The 18,876-nt window shown below is 58.6% G+C and overlaps 2 protein-coding genes across 10 annotated transcripts; both read right to left on the reverse strand.

The window, feature by feature from the left end:
* Positions 1-476: 476 nt before the first annotated feature.
* On the reverse strand, positions 477-9,367 carry LAT (linker for activation of T cells). Of its 7 annotated transcripts, XM_045875225.3 has the most exons (13): positions 8,479-9,367; positions 8,279-8,306; positions 8,151-8,185; positions 7,794-7,881; positions 7,597-7,649; positions 7,473-7,502; positions 7,328-7,388; positions 7,142-7,236; positions 5,686-5,748; positions 5,497-5,559; positions 5,271-5,366; positions 3,995-5,144; positions 478-1,387 (listed from the first exon to the last, which is right to left on the reverse strand). In XM_045875225.3, exons 1-11 carry the CDS (start codon positions 8,570-8,572, stop codon positions 5,290-5,292), a joined length of 687 nt encoding a protein of 228 aa, XP_045731181.1. In that variant the 5' UTR covers positions 8,573-9,367; the 3' UTR covers positions 478-1,387; positions 3,995-5,144; positions 5,271-5,289. The 7 variants fall into 7 exon arrangements, with proteins under 7 accessions (XP_064448975.1, XP_045731181.1, XP_064448972.1 ...); XM_064592905.1 differs by having other exon boundaries at positions 477-1,387; positions 5,497-5,748; XM_045875224.3 differs by having other exon boundaries at positions 480-1,387; positions 7,328-7,502.
* Positions 9,368-9,564: 197 nt separating this feature from the next.
* SPNS1 (SPNS lysolipid transporter 1, lysophospholipid) lies at positions 9,565-17,342 on the reverse strand. 3 transcript variants are annotated; one of them, XM_045875227.3, is made up of 13 exons: positions 17,188-17,342; positions 16,686-16,953; positions 16,523-16,588; positions 14,746-14,882; positions 13,482-13,633; positions 13,299-13,365; positions 12,336-12,481; positions 11,865-12,020; positions 11,380-11,569; positions 10,957-11,022; positions 10,623-10,721; positions 10,114-10,285; positions 9,566-9,825 (listed from the first exon to the last, which is right to left on the reverse strand). In XM_045875227.3, the coding sequence occupies exons 2-13, from the start codon at positions 16,924-16,926 to the stop codon at positions 9,731-9,733; spliced, it is 1,587 nt and encodes a 528-aa protein (XP_045731183.1). In that variant the 5' UTR covers positions 16,927-16,953; positions 17,188-17,342; the 3' UTR covers positions 9,566-9,730. The 3 variants fall into 3 exon arrangements, with proteins under 3 accessions (XP_045731184.1, XP_045731183.1, XP_045731182.1); XM_045875228.3 differs by having other exon boundaries at positions 9,565-9,825; positions 16,523-16,576; positions 16,686-17,281; XM_045875226.3 differs by having other exon boundaries at positions 16,686-17,281.
* Positions 17,343-18,876: the final 1,534 nt, after the last annotated feature.

The following is an 18,876-nucleotide window of genomic DNA, read 5'->3' on the forward strand; positions in this document are numbered from 1 at the left end:
CCCAGGCTGGGAACGCAGAAGCACGTGGTCTCTGGAGCGGCTAGAACCGTCACGTGACCACACAACGGGAGCCTACAAATGGAGGCACTAGAGAAAGGAGGGCTGAAGAGAAACTAGAAGGTGGTGATAATATTCAGGCCTCTGATTCCAGCCACCCCTGATCATTTCCTACCTTCTCAGCAACCAGGGATCCCATCCTTCTACTTCCGGGGACACCTTTTGGGGCTATGGACCTCAGAATGAGAAGGTTTTACAACTGAGGTCCAACATCCTCAAAGGTCCCCAAAGTTCAGAAATCTAGTGGCGGAGTCGAGACTAAAATGAAGTCTCCTCGCTTGTATTCCAGTGCGCTTGCCACCAAACGTGGTCCTCTTTCTGGAATCCTTGCTCATCAACTCCAAGACTAAGAATACCAAGTAAACAAAGCAGAAGTAAGGAAAACCTGGAGAGATTTTCCTGAGGGGATCAAAGAGGGGGAAATGGGATGCGGGGCACGCACGAGGGAGGGGTGCCTGGGACAGATGGGCCACCTGCCTTAAAGTCTTCTCCAGGGTGTCTCTGAGAAGCAGTTAGAAGAGGTGGAGGGTGAGGGAACAGGCGAGTCTGGAGTTTTCTCACATGGGTTACTAGGTACTCATCATTAGACCAGGGTGGCCTGATGGTGGTCACGATCTGGTGGACATGACAGCAGCCGTGGTGATGTTAGAAATCGTTCTTCTGCAAGTGACAGGCAGCCTGGCTCAAATTAGCCTAAGCACACACATAAAAAAGTCGATTGGCTCTTCAAGAAGTAATGGCTTCAGGCACACTGATCTGGGTGCTTAGACGGGCTATCAGAACTCAACTTTTCTATTTCCATTTGTGTCCTCTGCTTGCCTCTGCGGTGCCTTCACGCACAGGTTTGCACAACGGAAGCCTGCAAACCCCGCAAGCGGGGACCTCCCCCTCGGCCTTTCGCCCGGGGCCCGAAGAGCTTCTCTTTGCCAGGAGTTCACCCAAAGTCTCAGGAACGTGTCTCATTGGCCTGAATTGGGTCACGTGTTCCAGTATCAACCAATCACTGGGCCAGGGGGTGGGAGATAACGGTTGGCCATCCTGGGTCCCGTGCGCATCCAAGCCCGCAGCCCCGCGGAGGCGCGGGAACATAGCCCAAAGCAAATCCAATGGCGGCGCGGCATTGGGAGGAGAAGGAATGGATGCTAGGAAGACGAAAACAAAAAATGCCCTCGGGATGCCTGGGTGGCTCAGTCGGTTAAGCGGCTGCCTTCGGCTCGGGTCATGACCCCAGGGTCCTGGGATCGAGTCCCACATCGGGCTCCTTGCTCAGCAAGTAGCCTGCTTCTCCCTCTGCCTGCTTCTGTCTCTCTCTCTCTCTGATAAATAAAATCTTAAAAAAAAAAAAAAAAGATAGACAATTGAACAGTATTTCTTAAAACAAAACAAAAGCCCTCTATAGAGGTTATAAGATGGTCTGCAGATTGCTAATAATAACTCCCCGCCCCCCAAGTCAAAGAAGTTCGGGAAATCCCAGATTAGGCAAAGAGAAACAGATTATTTTATCCCAGGATCTCTCCCGAGCCATGAACTTCCTACTGCGCGTTTCGTTTAGTCTCTGCAAGGGGGAATGAGAGAACGCTGCTTTTCCCTGGCGCTAGCGCTCCCGACCACAGAATTCTTTCTCGAGAAGCTTCCCCCAGGACTCAGAGGCCACAAGATGAGTTTGGGGAAAAACAACACCGAACAGCACAAAGAGCCCAAGCCATCACTGTCAGTGAGTCCTGGCCCAAGCTGCGGACACCTGCCTTCGTTGGCTCAAGGCTTGCTTTGGCCACCCGGAGCCAGAAATTCCGGAGAATTAGGTGGCGACTGCTGGGCAGAGATGTGGAAGTACCCCGCTCCCTCCCCAGGACGGCCTGGCCCACACCCACGTGCTCTGGTGTCACCCGCAGGCTCTCGCTGACTCCCAGTGCTGTCATAGGACCGTGCCCCAGGCCCAGTAGTAACTGGCTTTATAATGCACCCTTGTTGGATGCCTTCTTCTTCCTGTCCCACTCCCCTACTCCTCTGCCAGTGTTTTGGGACCACCTCCCAAATAAACCACTTGCGCTAGGACTCTCACCTCAAGGACTGCCTCTGAGAGAACCCAAATCAAGAGAGCTGTTGCCTACCGATAACGGTAGCCATTCTAGAAGCACCCAGATGTCTCCCCCAGTGATTCCAGAGAACACTCTCTCTTATCACTACATCGACCTTTCCTCCGACAACAGACTTCAAGAAAAAAATATTTATTTCTGCTCCCCAGCTTCAAGGGGATTCTTTCCACTGGCCACCCCAGTGGGCTCAGATACCCCAGCCCCAACCCCATAGACATCATTGCATTGACTGTCTGTCCTGCCTGGCCCATCGATTGGTGGAAGCAAAGCCACATGTTCTTGCTGGTCCAAGAAGCAAAAATGGGAAGCTGCTTCATGCTTCAGGGAATGCCCCTACCCCCAGTCCACCAAGAAAAGGACCAGAGTCACCTTGGACTTCCCCATGCCTCACAGTGCAGGGCTGTCACGCCCCTTGCTTCGGCCTCTCAAGGATCTCATTCTACGACCTCTCTTCATTGTCCCTCCTTCTTTAGCCAGCCTACCACCACCTTTCCTGTACATATTCCCAACAGCCTCCTCTTTGCTTCCACCTCAGAGCCTTTGCACATGCTGCCCCTGAGGCTGGAACATCATATACAACTCACCTGCTTGGCCCAGACAGATCCGTGACTCTCAGCCTGTTTACTGTCTCTTAAAACTACCCTAACCGCCCCCCCCCCCCCACCTATTCCCTCCTTGGGCCTCGGCCTCTATTATGAAATCGCTCAGATATGCAAACACTTAAGAGAATAGTATTTCAAACAGTTGCAAACCCAATCCTGCTTAAGAGTAAGACAGTACTTATCACTGAGGCCTTCCTGAATGCCTTCCCAACCATTCCGCACACTCGGCCACCTGATTGCCTCTCCCCTGGACTTGGTATTCCTCGTTGCTTTGCCTGTCTTGCATACGTGTGTATCCCTGAACCAGATATACCCGTTTTCAGGCTTTCAACTTCATATAAATAAAACAACTTGTTTTCCTGTTCTCACTCCATATTCTCTTGGTGATGTTTATCCGTGCTGACAGGTGCTGCCCCAGCGCGCTTTTCCCCGCGCTCATTTTTACCTGCTGGGGCGCATCCACCCACAGTGTGACCAGGCTATAAGTGCTCCACCTAGTCTCCCAGTGATCGCCTCTGTCTGCCCTTGCCCATCGCCATTGCAAGGCCAAGGCCGCCCCAGCCTCTGGTACCCGCCCCCTCAGTCCGCGGGCTATTCACTCAGGGTTTATACCCAGCAATTTGCTAGGTAAAGGGACCCACCATCTCCAGCCCTGCTGATGCTGCTAGATTGTTCTCCAAGGTGCTCGTACCAACATACCTTTTGATAAACTTTCTGCTCCTCGGCCCAGGCACAAAGGTGCCTCTTCCCTTGTCTGTTTCTTCCAAATAATCTCTGCCCGCTGACGTCCAGCCCATCCAGCCCTCTCCCCGGGCCTCCCTCCCCCACCTTTCCAGTCGGGCCCCTTACTAGCCTCCCTTGGAGAGCAGCCGGCGCTTTGGACAACCAGCCAGGGCAAGGACCTTGGCAGCAGGGACTCCAGAGGCCAACAGCTGCGGATGGAATCCCGGATTTACCACGTTGGCTGTGTGCCTTTGGGCAAATCGCTTCTCTCTGGGCCCGTTTCCCCACCTGTGAATCGGGATACCCCCAGTAAACCGCAAAGAGGGGAATGGCAGTGATTAAACGAGACAAGCATGGCAACATGGCAGGTGCTTGAAGAAGTTGTTACTATTGCCTTTCAAGCCCACAGAGGACGCCGACAACTCTGTGCATTCCTCTGGGCTACTTTGTTGTATGCAACAGAAACCCCAAGTCAAGCCGGTTGAAGACAACTGGGAATTTATTGGCCCACGTAACTGGGAAGCTGGAGGGGGTTTCTCGCTTCAGGTGTGCCTGGATCCAAGAATTCGGACTCCAACGGGAAGCTGGCCCTGTCCGCCTCTGGACCATTCTGTCCTCCACATCACCTTCATTCTCGGGCAGGCTCTCCAAGTAGGGGCTCTAGGAATATAGTCGTCCAGTTTACCAACTGCCATGAACAAGAAGAGCTTCGCCTTCCAGACACTTCCTGCCCAAATCCCAGGGCCGGTCCTCAGGGGCCCGGGTTTAGGTTACGTGCCCAGAGCAGAGCCAGTCACAGTGACCGAGGCATCCACCAGAAGCTGCTCAGAGTGTGGTTCCCGGAACAGAGCTGTCAGAAGCCTCTGGTAGCTCCTTTGAAACGCAGACTCTCAGGCCCCATCCCAGACCTACTCATTTGGAATCGGCATTTTAGCCAGACCTCCAAGGGAGTCATCTGCACACCAAGGTCAGGATGGCTGCACTGCACATTACCTTTCAATTGCCCGGGGTCCAGTCCGTCCCCTTGTTTTAAAGATGGAGAAACTGAGGGCAGGGGGGGGGAAGCTCTAGGCATCCACACGGCACCCGGGGCTCCCCCCGGCCCTGCCCCCCCATCATCCCAGCTGCGTCCATGGACTGTCTCATGGGGGGATGCACCAAAGCCCAGAAGTGGCAGCCTGGGTCGGACATGCCTCACGCCCGAGTGCCAGAGCCGTGTCCCTGCCACCATTCGGCCACTCCCAGTCCCGGGTCAGGACCTTCCAGAGCGCAGCGGCCCCGGGGTGGGGGATGGAGACCCCCAGACACACACACAGGCTCGTGCATACACACACTCCCACACGGGCGCTCGGGCACAGCCCCCCCTCACACGGACTCTCACCCACCAGGCCCCCCAAAAGCAAGAGCGCTACAGACCACGTCAGCCTTTATTCTACTGCAGAATAGGGCTGGGGCCAGGGTAGTTCATTCTCAGGCTGCGTCAGAAGGTGCAGTGTTGGGGGCACACAGGCTGGACCCCAAAGTGACAATAAGTTAGGGGGAGAGTCTCAGACTGATCTCAGGCTGGAGTCAGGGCGGGGTGCCACTGGGACCCCCCAGAGCCCTGCCGGCTGCCCAGCTCAGGGCTCCCAGGAGAGGTTGGTTCCAGGACAGGCATGGCTTCATGCTGAAACAACAGGGCAGGGGAAGGAAGGGGTTTCGAAGTCAGGAGGTCAGCAGGGCTCAGAGGGCTCCCCGAAGGAGTCAGAGGATAGGGCTGGGGGGGCGGGGCGGGGCGGGCGGGGCCTCTCACCGGACCCTCAGTTAAGCCCCTACAGATTCTCATAATCTGGAGCTCCCTCTTCCTCTTCGTAGTCCTCATCCTCCACCTTCTGGGAGCTCAGGGTGGCTGGGAGGGGAGGGAGGGAGGTCTTCAGCTCACAGACCGTCCCAGTCCCCCCTTCCCCCCACCCCCTGGCGGGCTCCCAGAGCTTCTGCCACCCCCGCCCCCCCATCCCCTCCCCCAGCCCAGCACACACCAGGCTCGGTCCTAGCCATGGGCGGCAGCTCCTGGGACACGTTCACATACTCCCGGCTCCCATCTGCAGGGGGCAGAGCAGAAGGGGGGGCGGCCACGTGGAGGGTGAAGAGAGCAGGACACTCAGAAAGAGGGCCACAGCAGGGTGAGGGAGGGAGGGGGGGGACCCCAGCGGGCACCGGCCACTCACCCAGAGACACGTCTGCACTCTCCTCGCTCTCGAGGACATTCACATAATCCTCCCCCGACTCCACTGTAGGAGAAGCAGGGCCCCCAGCACTGTCACCCAGGGCCCCCCTGAGCACAGACCCCCACGGCATCCCAGCCCCAAACCACCCCCCCCCACAGATCCCAGAGGCCGCCCCACAGCCAGCCCCAGGGGGGCCCACAGAGGCCTTGGTGCCAGCACGAAGTAGGGCAACCTGGCCAGAGCTGATGAGAGGGAGTGGGACTGTGGGAGAGGGCGGACGGCAGGCCCCGGCGTGTCCCCCCGGAGAGCGGCTCGGCGCCGAGGCTTGGGGTGACACCACGAGTACCGGGTGCTGTTGCCCCCCTGGCCCTGTCAGCACCTGTCGCCATGGGTGCCATCTTGGCCTTTAATGCGCACTTGTTTCTCCACGAGGGGGGTCGTGGATGAGGCAGGCTTTGGAGCCAGAGGGCCCAGGTTCAAGTCCGGCTCCGGCGCTCACAGTCATGTAACCTCACACGAGATACCTAACGCCTCTGGGCCTCGGTGTTCTCATCAGGAAGAGAGGGTGGGCGACGGCCCCCGCCTCCCAGGGCTGTTGTGAGAACTAATGCAGAGAGTATCGAAAGGGGGCCTGTCCTACGGTAAGTGCCGCCGAGTGTCTGTTAAATAAATGATCCCTCTTGTCGTACAGTCGGGACAACCGAGGCACAGGAGGGGGAGAGATGGGCTCAACAGCACCCGGGCATTGTGGGGTTTAATAAGTTAACACACGAAGCGCTCTTAGGAGGGCAGGTGGTTGGCCCCCGACAACGTCGGCTCTTACCCTCATGCTGCCTCCTGAGCTGGAGGGAGGGACGATGAGTCCATGAATGAAAAGAAGCACTAGCACAGACGGCAGTGGGCACCCACACGGGCAGAGGAAGCCAGGGTGGAACAGGTACGGAGAACGAGGACAGGGACGGAAAACCAGACACGGAAGGCAGCCTCTAACAGGCAGCGTGAGACCAACATGAAGGGAGAAAAGCAGCTCAAAGGAAACCGAAATGATGCCGGAAGCAAAAGAAAACTTCCCAAACCCCCCCGGCCCCCACAGCAGAGTGGCTATAATCAATGTCCTTGGAGAGCGACAAGCTGACGCGGCCTCCGTGAAACCAGACAGGAGGCTATGAGAAAGGAACACCAGAGACCAAGAAAGAGCTTCCAGTGGGAGAGACAAGAGAAGAAAAGTGAAGTCAAAGAAAGCGCGCAGGCAATAAAAGGGAAAGACAACGGAACAGGAAAGAGGCCAGAAAAAGTGAGGAACTCAGAGGAGCTGAGCAGAAGTCCACCCTGAGGGATAGGTGTTGGAGAGAGAGAGAGGAGAGGCGTGGGGGGGGGGGGCGGCGAGCGGTCAGGGGAATCGCGGGACAGGGAAGCACGAAGGGGTCGCGCCCAGAGTCGGGAATGGCTGGCTCACTGGAGAAGGCGCTGTCTCGGAGGCCAGGGTTGCTGGGCACAGGAGCCAGTGGCACAGCACTGCTAGTGGCTGGCGTGCTGTCGGGAAGCACCTCCCTGAGGGGCAGTCGGGGGGCGGGTCAGTGAGGGCCCCCGGGCCACGGCCCCCTCCAGCCCCCCGACCCCCGGCCCCGGCCTGGCCGCTCACAGGTAGCCCTCATTGTGATAGTCCTCCTCCTCGTCCTCGTCCTCGTCCTCACAGGCGGGCTCTGGGGTAGCGACACGGCGATCAGCGGGGCCCGGGCCAGGCCCTAGCCTGCCTGCAAGCGGGGCACCTGGGGCCCCAGACGTACCCTCGTTCTCGTAGCTTGCCACACTGTTGGCTTCGGAGAGCGAGCAAGAGGGAAGCTGGGTCAGCTCGGGTGGGATCCATCCCCTGCCCAGCCCCAGCCCTCTGAGCCCTGGCTCCGCACTTACCACCAGCTGAGTCCGGCCGGGAAGATAGCATGCGGTGGGGCTGTGGGGACCTCCTGGCAGTCAAAGGTCAGAGGTCATGCCTGGGTGGGGCTCTGGGGCAACAGGGGTTGCAACCGGGAAAAGAGACCCCCCCCCTGCCAGTCTACAGAGGTGAAGGGGGGAAAGAGGGGGAATTTGGGAGCGGGGATGCCACTTACGGGATAGGGAGCAGGTCCGGCTGGCTCAGGGGTGGGTAGGAGGTAACAGGAGCGTAGGAGGTGGCTGATGGCCAGGGCACGACCGTGGCTGAGGACACAGGACCAAGCTCAAGGAATGAGTCCTGACATCTCGCCCCTGTCCTCACGGAGGCCTCCATGGACAGACTAACCCCATGAACCGTCCCATGCCCTGGACAGGCCCTAGGAGACCCATCTCCCTCCCCGTCCCCAGCTCAGGTCAAGGCCATGTGGGCAGCCACTGGGGGGGGGGGGGGGACCTGAACAAAGGCACATGTTCTCTCACACACCAAGGGACCCTCTCCCCTATGCCCGAGGAAGGGGACCCTCTGTACTCACGAGGCCGTTTGAGCACAATGCTGCTTGGGGTCAGGCTGGAAGGAGAGACACAGCTTGGTCAGAGCCCGGAGACGCCCCCAGCTCCCATCCCAGTCCCCGGGGCCACACAGGGCCCACGGGCCACTCACCTATCAGAGGCCGCAGTGTCATAAGAGCCTGGGGAAGAGAAGACAGTGAGGCAGGACGAGGGGTGACAGGGGAGAGGGCGGGAGTGCAGGGCCCTCGGGTCCCAGGCACGCAGGGCAGAGTTAGGGATGGCTAAGAGGGAGCGAGGGGTCAAGGAGGGCCGGATACCCCTGCAGCTGTGCCCCGGGCAGCCCCCACTCACCGGGCAGCTCCCTGCAGCGCACGCACAAGGCTACAGCCAGCAGGGGCAGCAACAGGAGGCCCAGCACGCAGGGGATGAGGACGACAGCCTCCATCTGCGGGAGAGAGCTGGGGCCCACCGCCCGCCCTCAAGGGCCAAGCCGCTGCACCGTGAGGGCTGGGCCAGCGGGGGTGCGGGAGCCCAGTGGGCACCAGCCTGGAAGTCTGGGTGGGGGGCAGCTGTGCCCTCCTTGGGCCCTCCCTGGGCCCCCTCCCCTTGCTGGACGGCGCAGGGGGTCAGCGCTGGCTGGGGAAGACCGGAGATCCCAGGGCGGTCCGGCCAGGCTCTGGGCTGCCGGTCGCCCCTGCGCAGCCCCTGCGCCCCAGCCCTACCTGCCCCTCGGCTAGGCGCCTGCTGTTCCCCAGTGCCTGCCCGCCTGTGGCAGGAAGCTGTGGTGAGCCCCGACGAGGGCAGGAAATCATCGGCCCCGGCTGGGTGCGCCCGCCCCCTTCCCACCCCCACCCAGCCAGTGAGGAGGGGGAGGAAGAGGCCTGAGGAGCCACCCCCAAGGCCCTCACAAGGAGTCTGCTGGCCTCCAGGACAAGGAGCAACTCCCACCAGGAGAAGGAGGGCAAGACACTTAGAGGCCAGCCAACAGCCACAGCCTCCACAGCCCCGGCTCCAGGCAGCAGCCAGGAGGGAGGCCCTGGGAATTCGGGCGGGGGGGGGGGGCGGGGCAGTGCCCACCCCACCTTACCCTGGCTGGCCTGCCAAGAGGGGCGGGCTCCAGGGGAACCACGGGCGTGACTCACGGTCACACTGAGCTAGCTCCCTCCACGCTCTTGTTCGCCCGGCCCAGGAGGACAGGGATTTGCCGAAGGTCCCACAGGAGCGACCCCACAGCCCCGGGAGTCCTGTGCCTAGGGAGGGGGCATCCCTGGCAGCCTACCAGTCAGGGGTCAGTAACACCCAGAGAGACTCAGGCAGGCACTCGGGCTCTGGCTACAAATTTTATTCAGTTACAAATAGCACCAAGCCCCTGGGGCTGCTCCAGGGGAGGGGAACCCCCCTCCTGGACCCGCCGCCACCCCAGACCCACCACCGCCCCCTCCACCCCCCGCCCTTGGCTGCTGTCTGTGTAGTGTGTGGAAGCTGGAACGTGGCCCAAGGCCACTCCTAGAAGCTGGGCCAGGCCGAGGGTTTGGGCCTGGGCTCCTTCCGGGTGGGCCCAGGCCAGCCGTGGTAGGTATGCAGGCTGGTGAGCAACGGCCCCTCAGATGAGCACACTGGACACGGGGACCCGGGTGGAGCGGCCTCGCTGGGGCACCACGATTCGGTCGTCTGTTGGCCCTGCCTCACGCAGCAGACCTGCCGAGGGGAGAGGTCAGAGCCAGGGCTGGATGGACAGAGAGACACAAAGCCAGGGAGGGGACCGAGAGGCAGTGGAAAGTGGACGGGGCAGCAGAGCCACCAGAGCTGGGGGCACGGTGGGACGTCAGCTCGGTGGACAGGCAGACCCAAAGCTGACCGCGGGAAGGGCTGTGGGCTGAGAGAGGCCGAGGACACGGGCCGGGACAGATGGACAGACGGACAAGCAGGTAGTATCGTGAAGTCGGGTGGGGAGCCACGGGCGGACAAAGGGAAGGCCCCACTGACCCTGCACATGCAGCTGGGCCCACCGGCGGTCCCCCTCGATGAAGATGGCGGTGCCCAGAAAGGCGGCCCCACCCAGAGCCCCAACGAAGGCGCAGAGCATGAGCGAGAACTGCAGGGCCCGGAACTCGGACAAGAAGGAGGGTGGCCAGTTCCGGCGGAGGTGGTCGGAGATCTGCAGGGAGACAAGAAAAGGAAAGTCAGGAGCATGAGTCAGGAGAGGGATCCCCCGAGCTCCAGAAGAACAAAGAAGTCAGGGACCAGCAGAGAGGGGTGGTCTGGAGGACCAGGGAAAGCCCCGTGGCCTCACTGTGGAACATGCAAAGACGAAACGCTGCCTGCCTGGCTGACGGCCCAAGGTGAGGGGGGAGTGGGGCCTGGCACAGAGCACAGACACCTCACTGGGGTCAGCCCTTCCTGCTAAGGCAGCCCCAGCTCAGGCCGGGGGCTGGTGCCAGGAACACAGGGTCCCCCGATCCCCACCCCAGGCCCACCCGAGGGGCGGTGCTCACCAGGCCAATGAGGTAGGGGCTCCCAGCATCGCCCAGCAGGTGGGACAGCACAATCTGGAAGGCCTCGGCAGTGGAACGACGTGTGGGGATCACCACGTACTGGGGAGAGAAGGGGGCAGAGTGCAAGGACAGGGCCAGAGGGAACCCCAGCTCAGGGATGTGAGTGGGGTGAAGGCCCAGACTACAGGCCCATCTGGGGCTGACTCTTAAGTCAGTCTGGGTTTGGGTTTTGAAAAAGCGGTGAAGGCTACAAGGAAGGCAAGCGAGGCCTCCTGCCCCCACTCCTTGCTCCCGTCAGCCTTTGGGCTAACCCTGCAGTGACCCACTTACTTACCAACAGGATGTCAGCTACAATGGCCCAGTTCATGGACAGCAGTGTCTCTCCAATAAAGATGAAAATCTGGGGGGATGGAGGGCAAGACCAGGGTGGGGGGGTGGGGGGTGGTCTCATCACAAGAAGACCGAACACATGGAGGGTATACTGCGTACTAGGCCCATCTATTCACTAATTTAATCCTCAGAACACCCCTGTGAGACAAAGCTATTATTCCTATTTGACAGATGATGAAACTGAGCACAGAGAGGTTAACTTGCTTGCCCAATGTCACACAGCTGGGAATCAAAACCAGGCATTCTGGTTCAAGTTGTCTCCAAACCACCACCTTGGTTGACCCCAGTCTTGCCCCAGTGCACCCCAGTCCTACCCCAGTGCACGCCAGACCCAGAACACCCCCTTTGACAGCTGCTGGCTACTCACATAGGTGGCCACGATGCTACCACGGGCACAGGCAAGGGACAGGAAGAGGAAGGGCGCGGAGCCCAAGAGGCCAGCAGCACAGACCAGTGGGTCAGCCCGGGGGTTGGAACGGCGGAGGCGGCGGCTGATCTCCACGCCCAGGCCCACACCCAGGACCCCGGTCAGGCAGGTGATGAGCCCAAAGATGAGGCTGGGGGCAGGGGGAGGGGCATGGGGGCCAGTCCCTCTGCCTGCAAAGCCCCCTTGCCTCACCCCCACAGCCTGGAGAAGAAGATGGTCCATCCCAGCCACCCTCACAACTCAGGTCTATCCAGGACCCCACGGGTCATAGAGCTCCAAGAGGAAGAAATCAGCCCATCCATCACCTATTTCCCAGCCCAGGAAACTGACACTGGGACAGGAAGTAGCCTGAGTCTGAATCAATGACTCTCTCCACTCCATCCCCTGCCACCTGCAGGCCACCTAGCCTCGCCCCCATCTGGTACCTGTCAGAGGAAGAGCAGGAGTCTCCAGGAAGGCAGGGTGGGGTCTCCCCCAAGACCACACGGGAACGCAGCAAGAACGCAGGAGCCCAAAGGGCCAGGGAGCCCGTGACAAAGGCCACAGCCGTGAAGCCAAGGGAAGAGAGGATGAAACTAGGACTGCAGACAGTTGGGAGGGAGGAAGTCAGACTGACACTCCTGAGGTGTCAGGGTAGGGGACCTCTCCTCTCCCTCCCTGGCTTATTTTAGTAAGGTCAGGACACTAGCTATGGAAGCCGTCTTGGCTCCCCCGGATCTGAGCCTGTAATTCAAGCAGCTGCCACAAGGGGGCAGTGGTGACTGAACGCCTGGCCTTGGGGGGCCGGCCAGCGGACAGAAAACCGAGACCAACCACTCTCCTGTAAACCTCAAACCCAACAGCAGGGCCTCCCCCAGGGGACCTCAGATGTCGGGCTAGAATGGAACTAAACTCACTTTCTTGCCAGAGCCCTCAGATCTGCCCACCAGGAGGTGGGGCTGAGGGGCGGGGAGTCCGAGTGGCGCTCCACAGCTCCCCTTGGCGGCTCCCGTACTACCAGGAACAGCAGCAGAACAGCCACCACCCCTAGACCTGGAGTCACCTGGGGAAAGAGTGGGCTTCAGGACAGGCACAGACAGCGACACACTGAACCCCTGGGGCTGGGAGAAAGTGAGGGTGTATAAAGGCAACTCAGGCCCCAAGGCCTCAAATCCCTGGCAGCTATCTGCTCACGGGCGGGCACTGAGCCTGCATTCCGAGGGAGGGGCAAATGCCACCAAGGGCGCCTGTTTCTGCAAGCCTAACTTCTCCCTCTTTGGTAACAGCGCCCTAATTTCCTTTTGGGAAACGACTCCCCCCACTTCTCTTAATCCATGCGGTTCAAACAGGGCGGGGTTTGTAGCCCAGACTTGGCCGACAAGAGTCATGTTAACCTCCCTGGCCTCCGTGATCGATTCAGTGCCGGGCATGTGACCCACGTACATCTAATCAGATACCATCCAGGACTATTGCTCAAGGATCCAGGGTGCCGAAGTTTCTAAACGGGAAGATAAATGCATGGAGCTTTCACTTGCTTGAGAATGAAATTAATACAGAGGAAAGTAGAGCTGAGAAAAAGGATGACTGAATTCCTGTGATGAAGTGGGAGTCCTGGATCCAGCTTTACCTGAAGCTCACCCTGGGACTCTCCATTACAAGAGCCATCAGAGTCCCATTTGGGGGCTTACAGTTTTACGGGGCGCCTGTCTCCCACAACCAAGAGTTCTGTCTAGCACATGGCTCGTGGTAAGGGCAGCCAGGCTTCCTACACAGGCTTGGCAGAGTGAACGCTGCCTTAAAAGGGGTGGGTATCTGAAGGTAAGAAAGGGAGAATCGATGAGAACACTGCTGACCTTCCCCCAGGCTGTGTCCACACTCACCCGCAGAGCCCAGTGCCAGTCCCCGGCCACATCCTTGACTTTGGAGCCTGCAATGTAACCCAGACCACTGGGGAAAGGGGATGGGAGAGGAGAGGGGACAGCTGGTCAGTCCTGCCCCACGCCAGGTCCTTCTGCCTCCCGTGCTCCGCCCCCCGCCCCCCGCCAGGTCCAAGGCCCACTCACCTGCCCACCGGGATAGCAAAGTAGAACACACTGAGCATCCGGCTCCGCTGGTCTGCCACGAAGAGGTCAGCGATGAGGGTGGGCGCGATGGTGGAGTAACTGGCCTCCCCAACCCCCACCAGGCCCCGGGTCAGGAGGAGCAGCCAGAATCGCTGGGAAACGAAACATGGGGGAGGTGGCACCCCACCCTGCAGCAAGCCTCCCAGCCTCCCTCGCCAGCCAGCTCTGGAGAGGCGGCAGGGATGGCGGGGGAGGCCTGAGCTTGACAGACCTGAGCCTGAATCCTGGCTCCACTACTTACTAGCTGTGACTTTGAGAAAGCAACTTAACCTCTCTGAGCCTCAGATTCCTCATCTGCAAAAGGGGGAAAATAATAACTTGCTCACATAACTATCGCCAGGATTGGACAATACAAGTTCTATTCAACATGCTGCACCCAGGAGGTGCAAAATAAATCTTGACTTCTATCACCCAAGACACCCCAATGGTGAATAAGGATCTTAGGCAGAGGTTTGTCTACCAAAGACACCTGAGGCTAAGGACAGGGTAGGATCACCCACGGAGAGTACGTATGCAGTGCCTGCAGCTAGGGACAGACTTCCAGGGCAGAGAGTAGGAACAGAGGAGGGCGCAACACAGCAAAGAAGCAATAGCCAGGGAGGCAGGAGGAAAACCAGAAGAGTGGCATATGCGGCATCACTGAAGTCAGAAGAGAGTTTCCGGAAGGAAGAAGGGGGTCAATAGAGCCAAAGGCTCCTAGGAGATCTAGCAAGAGCAGGATTAGGAAGTAGGAGCTCCATTTAGCAACCAAAAGGTCGCTGTTGACTTTGGCAATGGAGTGGTGGGGGCAGGTTGGCCAGCAGTATTCCGGGGTGAGTGGGAGGAGAGGAAGTGCAAGCAAAGTGAGAGCCTCTCCCTGGCTGCTCCTTCACCCAGACTGGAGCTGGGTCAGGGGGGTCTTGTGGGAAGTCTGACGAGGAAGGAGAAGAAGGAGAACAGATAGTCCAGGTAAGGTCTTTCTGTGGTACAGAACTGTGAGTGCTGAGGTGTGGCGTAGAAGGAGTCAATGGTCGGGGGAAAGGGGGTGAGGGACAAAAGAATGTTCTAGAAGACCAGGGGAGAGGCTGGGGTAGGCAGATTAATTCAGGCAAGCAGGGGATATAGGATGGCACGGACCCGGGGAGGTGCAGAAGCTCCCCAGGCCCAGGCTGCAATGATTCCAAAGAGCAGCAGTGAAGACTGATGGGTAGTGGGGGGGCCTCACCTCTCTGGGGATGAAGGACGACCCCAGTGTCACCAGGGACCAGAAGGCAATGCCCCCGCACATGAGATACTTCCGATTGTACCTGTCACCCAGGTAGCCAAACACAGGTGCCAACACCATGTAACTGGAGATGAACACTGAGGGGAAGCAGAGAGTCACAGCCCGGCCCCAGGACCCCTGGCCCACCCTGACCCCAGCTCAGGGAGGGCAAGGGGGCCAGGATTAACTCCCAACCCTGAAACTACCAGAGCTTCCAGCCAGAGAAGTCCAGCCCCATCTTTGGCATCTTTCAAACCTTCCATCGTGGAATGAATGGCTGACCCGTCACTTCCTCCCATCCAGCCAAGAACAAAATCCAAACTCCGGACGATGGCCCGCGAGGCGCTACCTGATCTAGCCCCTTCCTACCTCTCCAATCTTGTGCTCATGCACTCTCCCTTCTCTGCATCCCAGTGGCCCCGCTGCCAAGCCCAATATGATCTTCGGACTTTTGGCACCCACTGTCCTCCCGCCTGGAACATTTCTCCTCTCCCCTGAGTGTCAAAGAACCTTCAGGTTCCAGCTCAGATACCTTCCCGACCCCCACGTATTCAATCTCTCTTTATCACAATTACTCTGTTTTCTTTTACAAAATACTCCTACCAAAAAATAATCTCATTACTAGTTTAGGTTTTTAAGGACTGGTGCCCTGTCATTCCCAGTAGAATGTCAGCTTGTCAGCTCCATGAAGACACGGGCTTAGCCTGTATTGGTCACGGCTGTGTTTCCATCACTGAATACACGGCATCGCACAAAACAGGTGCTCGGTAAACATGTGTTGAATGAAAAAGGGAATGGCACTGCCAAAGACTTACTCCTCCTCTAACTCAACTTTTTAAAGCTTTGCAGACCTTGATCTACGATCCCATTCTCGTTCCTCTAGACTTTGCCTTAAATACCTCGAGGTCCTTTTTCTGGCCTGGGGCAGAGCAAAGAACCCTTCGAGATCTTATCTCAAACTCCTCTCCTCTCACTTGCTGTGTGACTCCGGGCAAGCCTGAACTCTTCTCTAAGCCTCAGTTTCTCTATAAAAATGTAGACAGTACTACCTACTTTTCCATAAAATAATACCACCACCAACTCTTTGGCTGATGGAAGGATTAGATGGGCGTAAAAGGTCTTGGCCAAGTTCTGTGCATGTTATCACCTCTTCCTCCAGGGCCTGGCACAGAGTAAGTGCTCAGAAATGTTCGAGAAGTGAATGAAGGAAAAAAGGAAGGAAAAGAGAATTTGGCCTTGGCTTTGCCTCTCCCATAAATCCCAAGGTTCCGAACAAGTAAAATTCAACTCTCCCCATTCCAGACACCCCCTTCTGCCATTATTTATCGGGTGTCTACCATGCTCCCTACACAGTACCACGTACTTTACAGGCATTAATTAATTTGCATATAATCCTCACATCAGCCCTCTGAGGTGCTCTGGGTTACTACTGGTTCCATCTCACCGACAAGGAAAGTGAGGCTTAGAGAGATTGAGGGCCTTGCCTAACATCACACTAAGCGGAAAGCTGAGATTTAAACCCAGGTCTGTCTGAACCATTACACTAAACTGACTGCCTTTTAAAATGTGGTATCCTAACTGAGCAGGACAGCCCAGAGCAGAAGAAGGGCCATCTCCCCGCTCCAATAATCTGGCCACCCTACCTCTATTAACGAGGCCCCAGGCATGCCGGCAGGTAACCCCATTTGGGGCAGAAAAGGAAGAAAAGCTACTGTGCCCGAAAGGGACCTCCACTCACCGGTCTGGATGAGGCCAGAGCTGCTGTCTCCGATGTCGAAGAACTGCTCAATGTCTGGAAGAACGCCTGGTAAGAAGACTCGGGATGGGCTCGGCGAGGCAGCCCCACCTCCGGGACCCCCCCTCCCTTCCCCTAGTCTGACGTCCCTCCCAGCAGTCAGTACCAGCCACCGTGAAGCGGTCCATGTAGTTGAGGAGGTTGATGTAGCACAGCACGGCCACTATGAGAGCCGAACGGCCCGCAGACAAGCCGGTGATGCGCTGCAGCCCCTCCCGGTCCGGGACCTCGGGATCCTCGGACTTCGAGTTCCCCAGGGACCCCGGTAACCCCGGGGTGCCGGGCACGGGCCCGTCGTCCGTGTCATCCGCCTGGCTGAGGAAGGGCGCGGTGTCGGACCCGGACATGGTCCCCGGTCCTACCGACGATCCCACCTGCGAGGGGAGGAGGCTGGAGAAAGGAGGAAGGAGGGAACCCAGGCGAGGGAGGTGCGCCCAGACGCCCGCAGGTGCTTGCCCGGAAGCACGGAGCACGGCTGGGATGGAACCCGGACCCTGCCTGTCATGCCTCCCCGTCCCGGCAGACACAGCGCGCGGCGAGGGACGCCGGGGACAGGAGCGGGGTGGGGAGGGCCGACGCCCCCTGCCCAGGCTCGGGCCTCCCCTCACCCCTGGTAGGAGCCCGCTGCAACCACGGTCGCTCAGCCCCGCCGCCGCACTACAGCCGCCGCCATGTTGTCCTGGAGCCGGTCATGTGACGCTGGAGCCCCGGGGGCCGACACCACCTCGGGCAAGCCCTCGACACGTGACCGCCGCCCGACTACGGAGGCGCGGCGGCCGCCGGCTCCCCCGTCACGTGACTGCCGGCCGGTCGCCAGGGCAACCGGGGAAGGTCCCCGAGCCGCGCCCGTTCCGCCTGCGTTCCCGCAGGGAGTCGCGATGAACCGGTGCAGTCGCCCAGCCCTCCGAATCTCGGCTTGCTTATCTGCAGCTCCCACTGGGCACACTTCTTATCAAACGAGATCAAACGAGATAATGGAATCGTAAACGGTTCTGGAAGTAGTTTATCTCCAGACATGCCAACGATCGGTTCTCGCTCTCGGCGATTGCCCTTCCTCGGTGTCGGGTTTGGGCTTCAGACACGCTCAGGAAGCGTTGAATGAATGGACGTTGAACAGCGGCCTCTGGAACGGCCCCGTCCCTATGGTTCGGATTCCCCAAGCCAGCTGCCTGTCAACTCCTGAGCTTCCCCCTGGACACTGCAGGGGGGGTCCCAGACCCCACACGGCCCGTCTGGACCGGGTTTTCCTCACCTCCGACGGAGACTGAAGCCCTTGCGCCCTCTAGTGGTCTCCTCTGGGATTCTCCTAGCTGCGGGACTGGACTCCGAGACCACAGAGCCCTGGCACCAAAGGATAGCTTGGAGTGGTTCTTTAGTGCCCCCCGCTCCAATCTCCAAGCTGCAGTAATAACCGTACACTCGAAATAAAATTAATATACTTCCGGGGCACCTGGGTGGCTCAGTCGGTTAAGCGTCTGCCTTCAGCTCAGGTCATGATCCCAGGGTTCTGGGATTGAGCCCTGCGTGGAGCTCCCTGCTGGGCGGGGAGCCTGTTTCTCCCTCTCCCTCTGCTGCTCCCCCCGCCTGTGCTCTCTCACTCTCGCTCTCTCTCATTATTCATTTATTTGAGAGAGAGCGAGAGTGAGAGAGCGAGAGCACGAGTGGGGGCCGGGGGGGTGGGGCAGGGGCAGAGGGAGAGGGAGAAGCAGGCTCTCCACTGAGCAGGGAGCCTGAGCAGGGCTGGATCCCAGGACCCTGGGACCATGACCTGAGCTGAAGGCAGACGCTTAACCAACTGAGCCACCCAGGTGCCCAATAAATAAAATCTTTTAAAAAAGAAATAAAGGCAAATATTTTGATGCTAATTGGTTTTGCCAGATGGGAAAAATATTTAGCTCTTCTCTGGGGACAGGTGTTTTTTTCAATCTGATGGATCTCTTGAATAAAGTTCCTTTAAGGTCAGATAAATAAATATATCTGTACAGGTCTATTGGTTTAAACTGGAGCCCAGCTTTTGTTCTACTTGCTGTGGTTGATGACATAAGAGGAAATGTGGAATTTCTTAGGGAAAAAATAGTTCACCTATGACCAGTGCCACAAAAAAAGACACCTGGCTTACGGGTATGACAAGGACCTGGTAACAGGACCATTGGACTGGGTCAGGGAGGTTGAGAATCTCACTGAGGAAGTGGTCCTTGACCTCAGATGTGGGGGAGGGGCAACCACTGACTTCCCAGGAGGCAGTGGACGGCCTGTGCAAAGGCCCTGCCACAGAAGGAAACATAATGAGCACAAGA

This window comes from Mirounga angustirostris, unplaced genomic scaffold (genome assembly GCF_029215605.1).
Source record: "Mirounga angustirostris isolate CCGP_5_RB_7025 unplaced genomic scaffold, mMirAng1.0.hap1 SCAF_5, whole genome shotgun sequence".
NCBI lineage: Eukaryota > Metazoa > Chordata > Mammalia > Carnivora > Phocidae > Mirounga > Mirounga angustirostris.

Excerpts from the sequence above, each read along its gene's own strand:
- LAT (XM_064592902.1), bottom strand. The coding sequence starts at position 8,572 with ATGGAGGCTGTCGTCCTCATCCCCTGCGTGCTGGGCCTCCTGTTGCTG. Across the intron at positions 7,237-7,327 it reads TATCACAATGAGGGCTACCT|GGAGGTGCTTCCCGACAGCA; the intron begins GTGAGCGGCCAG and ends ACTGCCCCTCAG. Across the intron at positions 5,367-5,496 it reads CATGGCTAGGACCGAGCCTG|CCACCCTGAGCTCCCAGAAG; the intron begins GTGTGTGCTGGG and ends CTCCCCTCCCAG.
- SPNS1 (XM_045875227.3), bottom strand. The coding sequence starts at position 16,926 with ATGTCCGGGTCCGACACCGCGCCCTTCCTCAGCCAGGCGGATGACACG. Across the intron at positions 14,883-16,522 it reads CTCTGGCCTCATCCAGACCG|TGTTCATCTCCAGTTACATG; the intron begins GTGAGTGGAGGT and ends GCTTCCCCTCAG. Across the intron at positions 13,366-13,481 it reads TTTGCTATCCCGGTGGGCAG|TGGTCTGGGTTACATTGCAG; the intron begins GTGAGTGGGCCT and ends CCCTTTCCCCAG.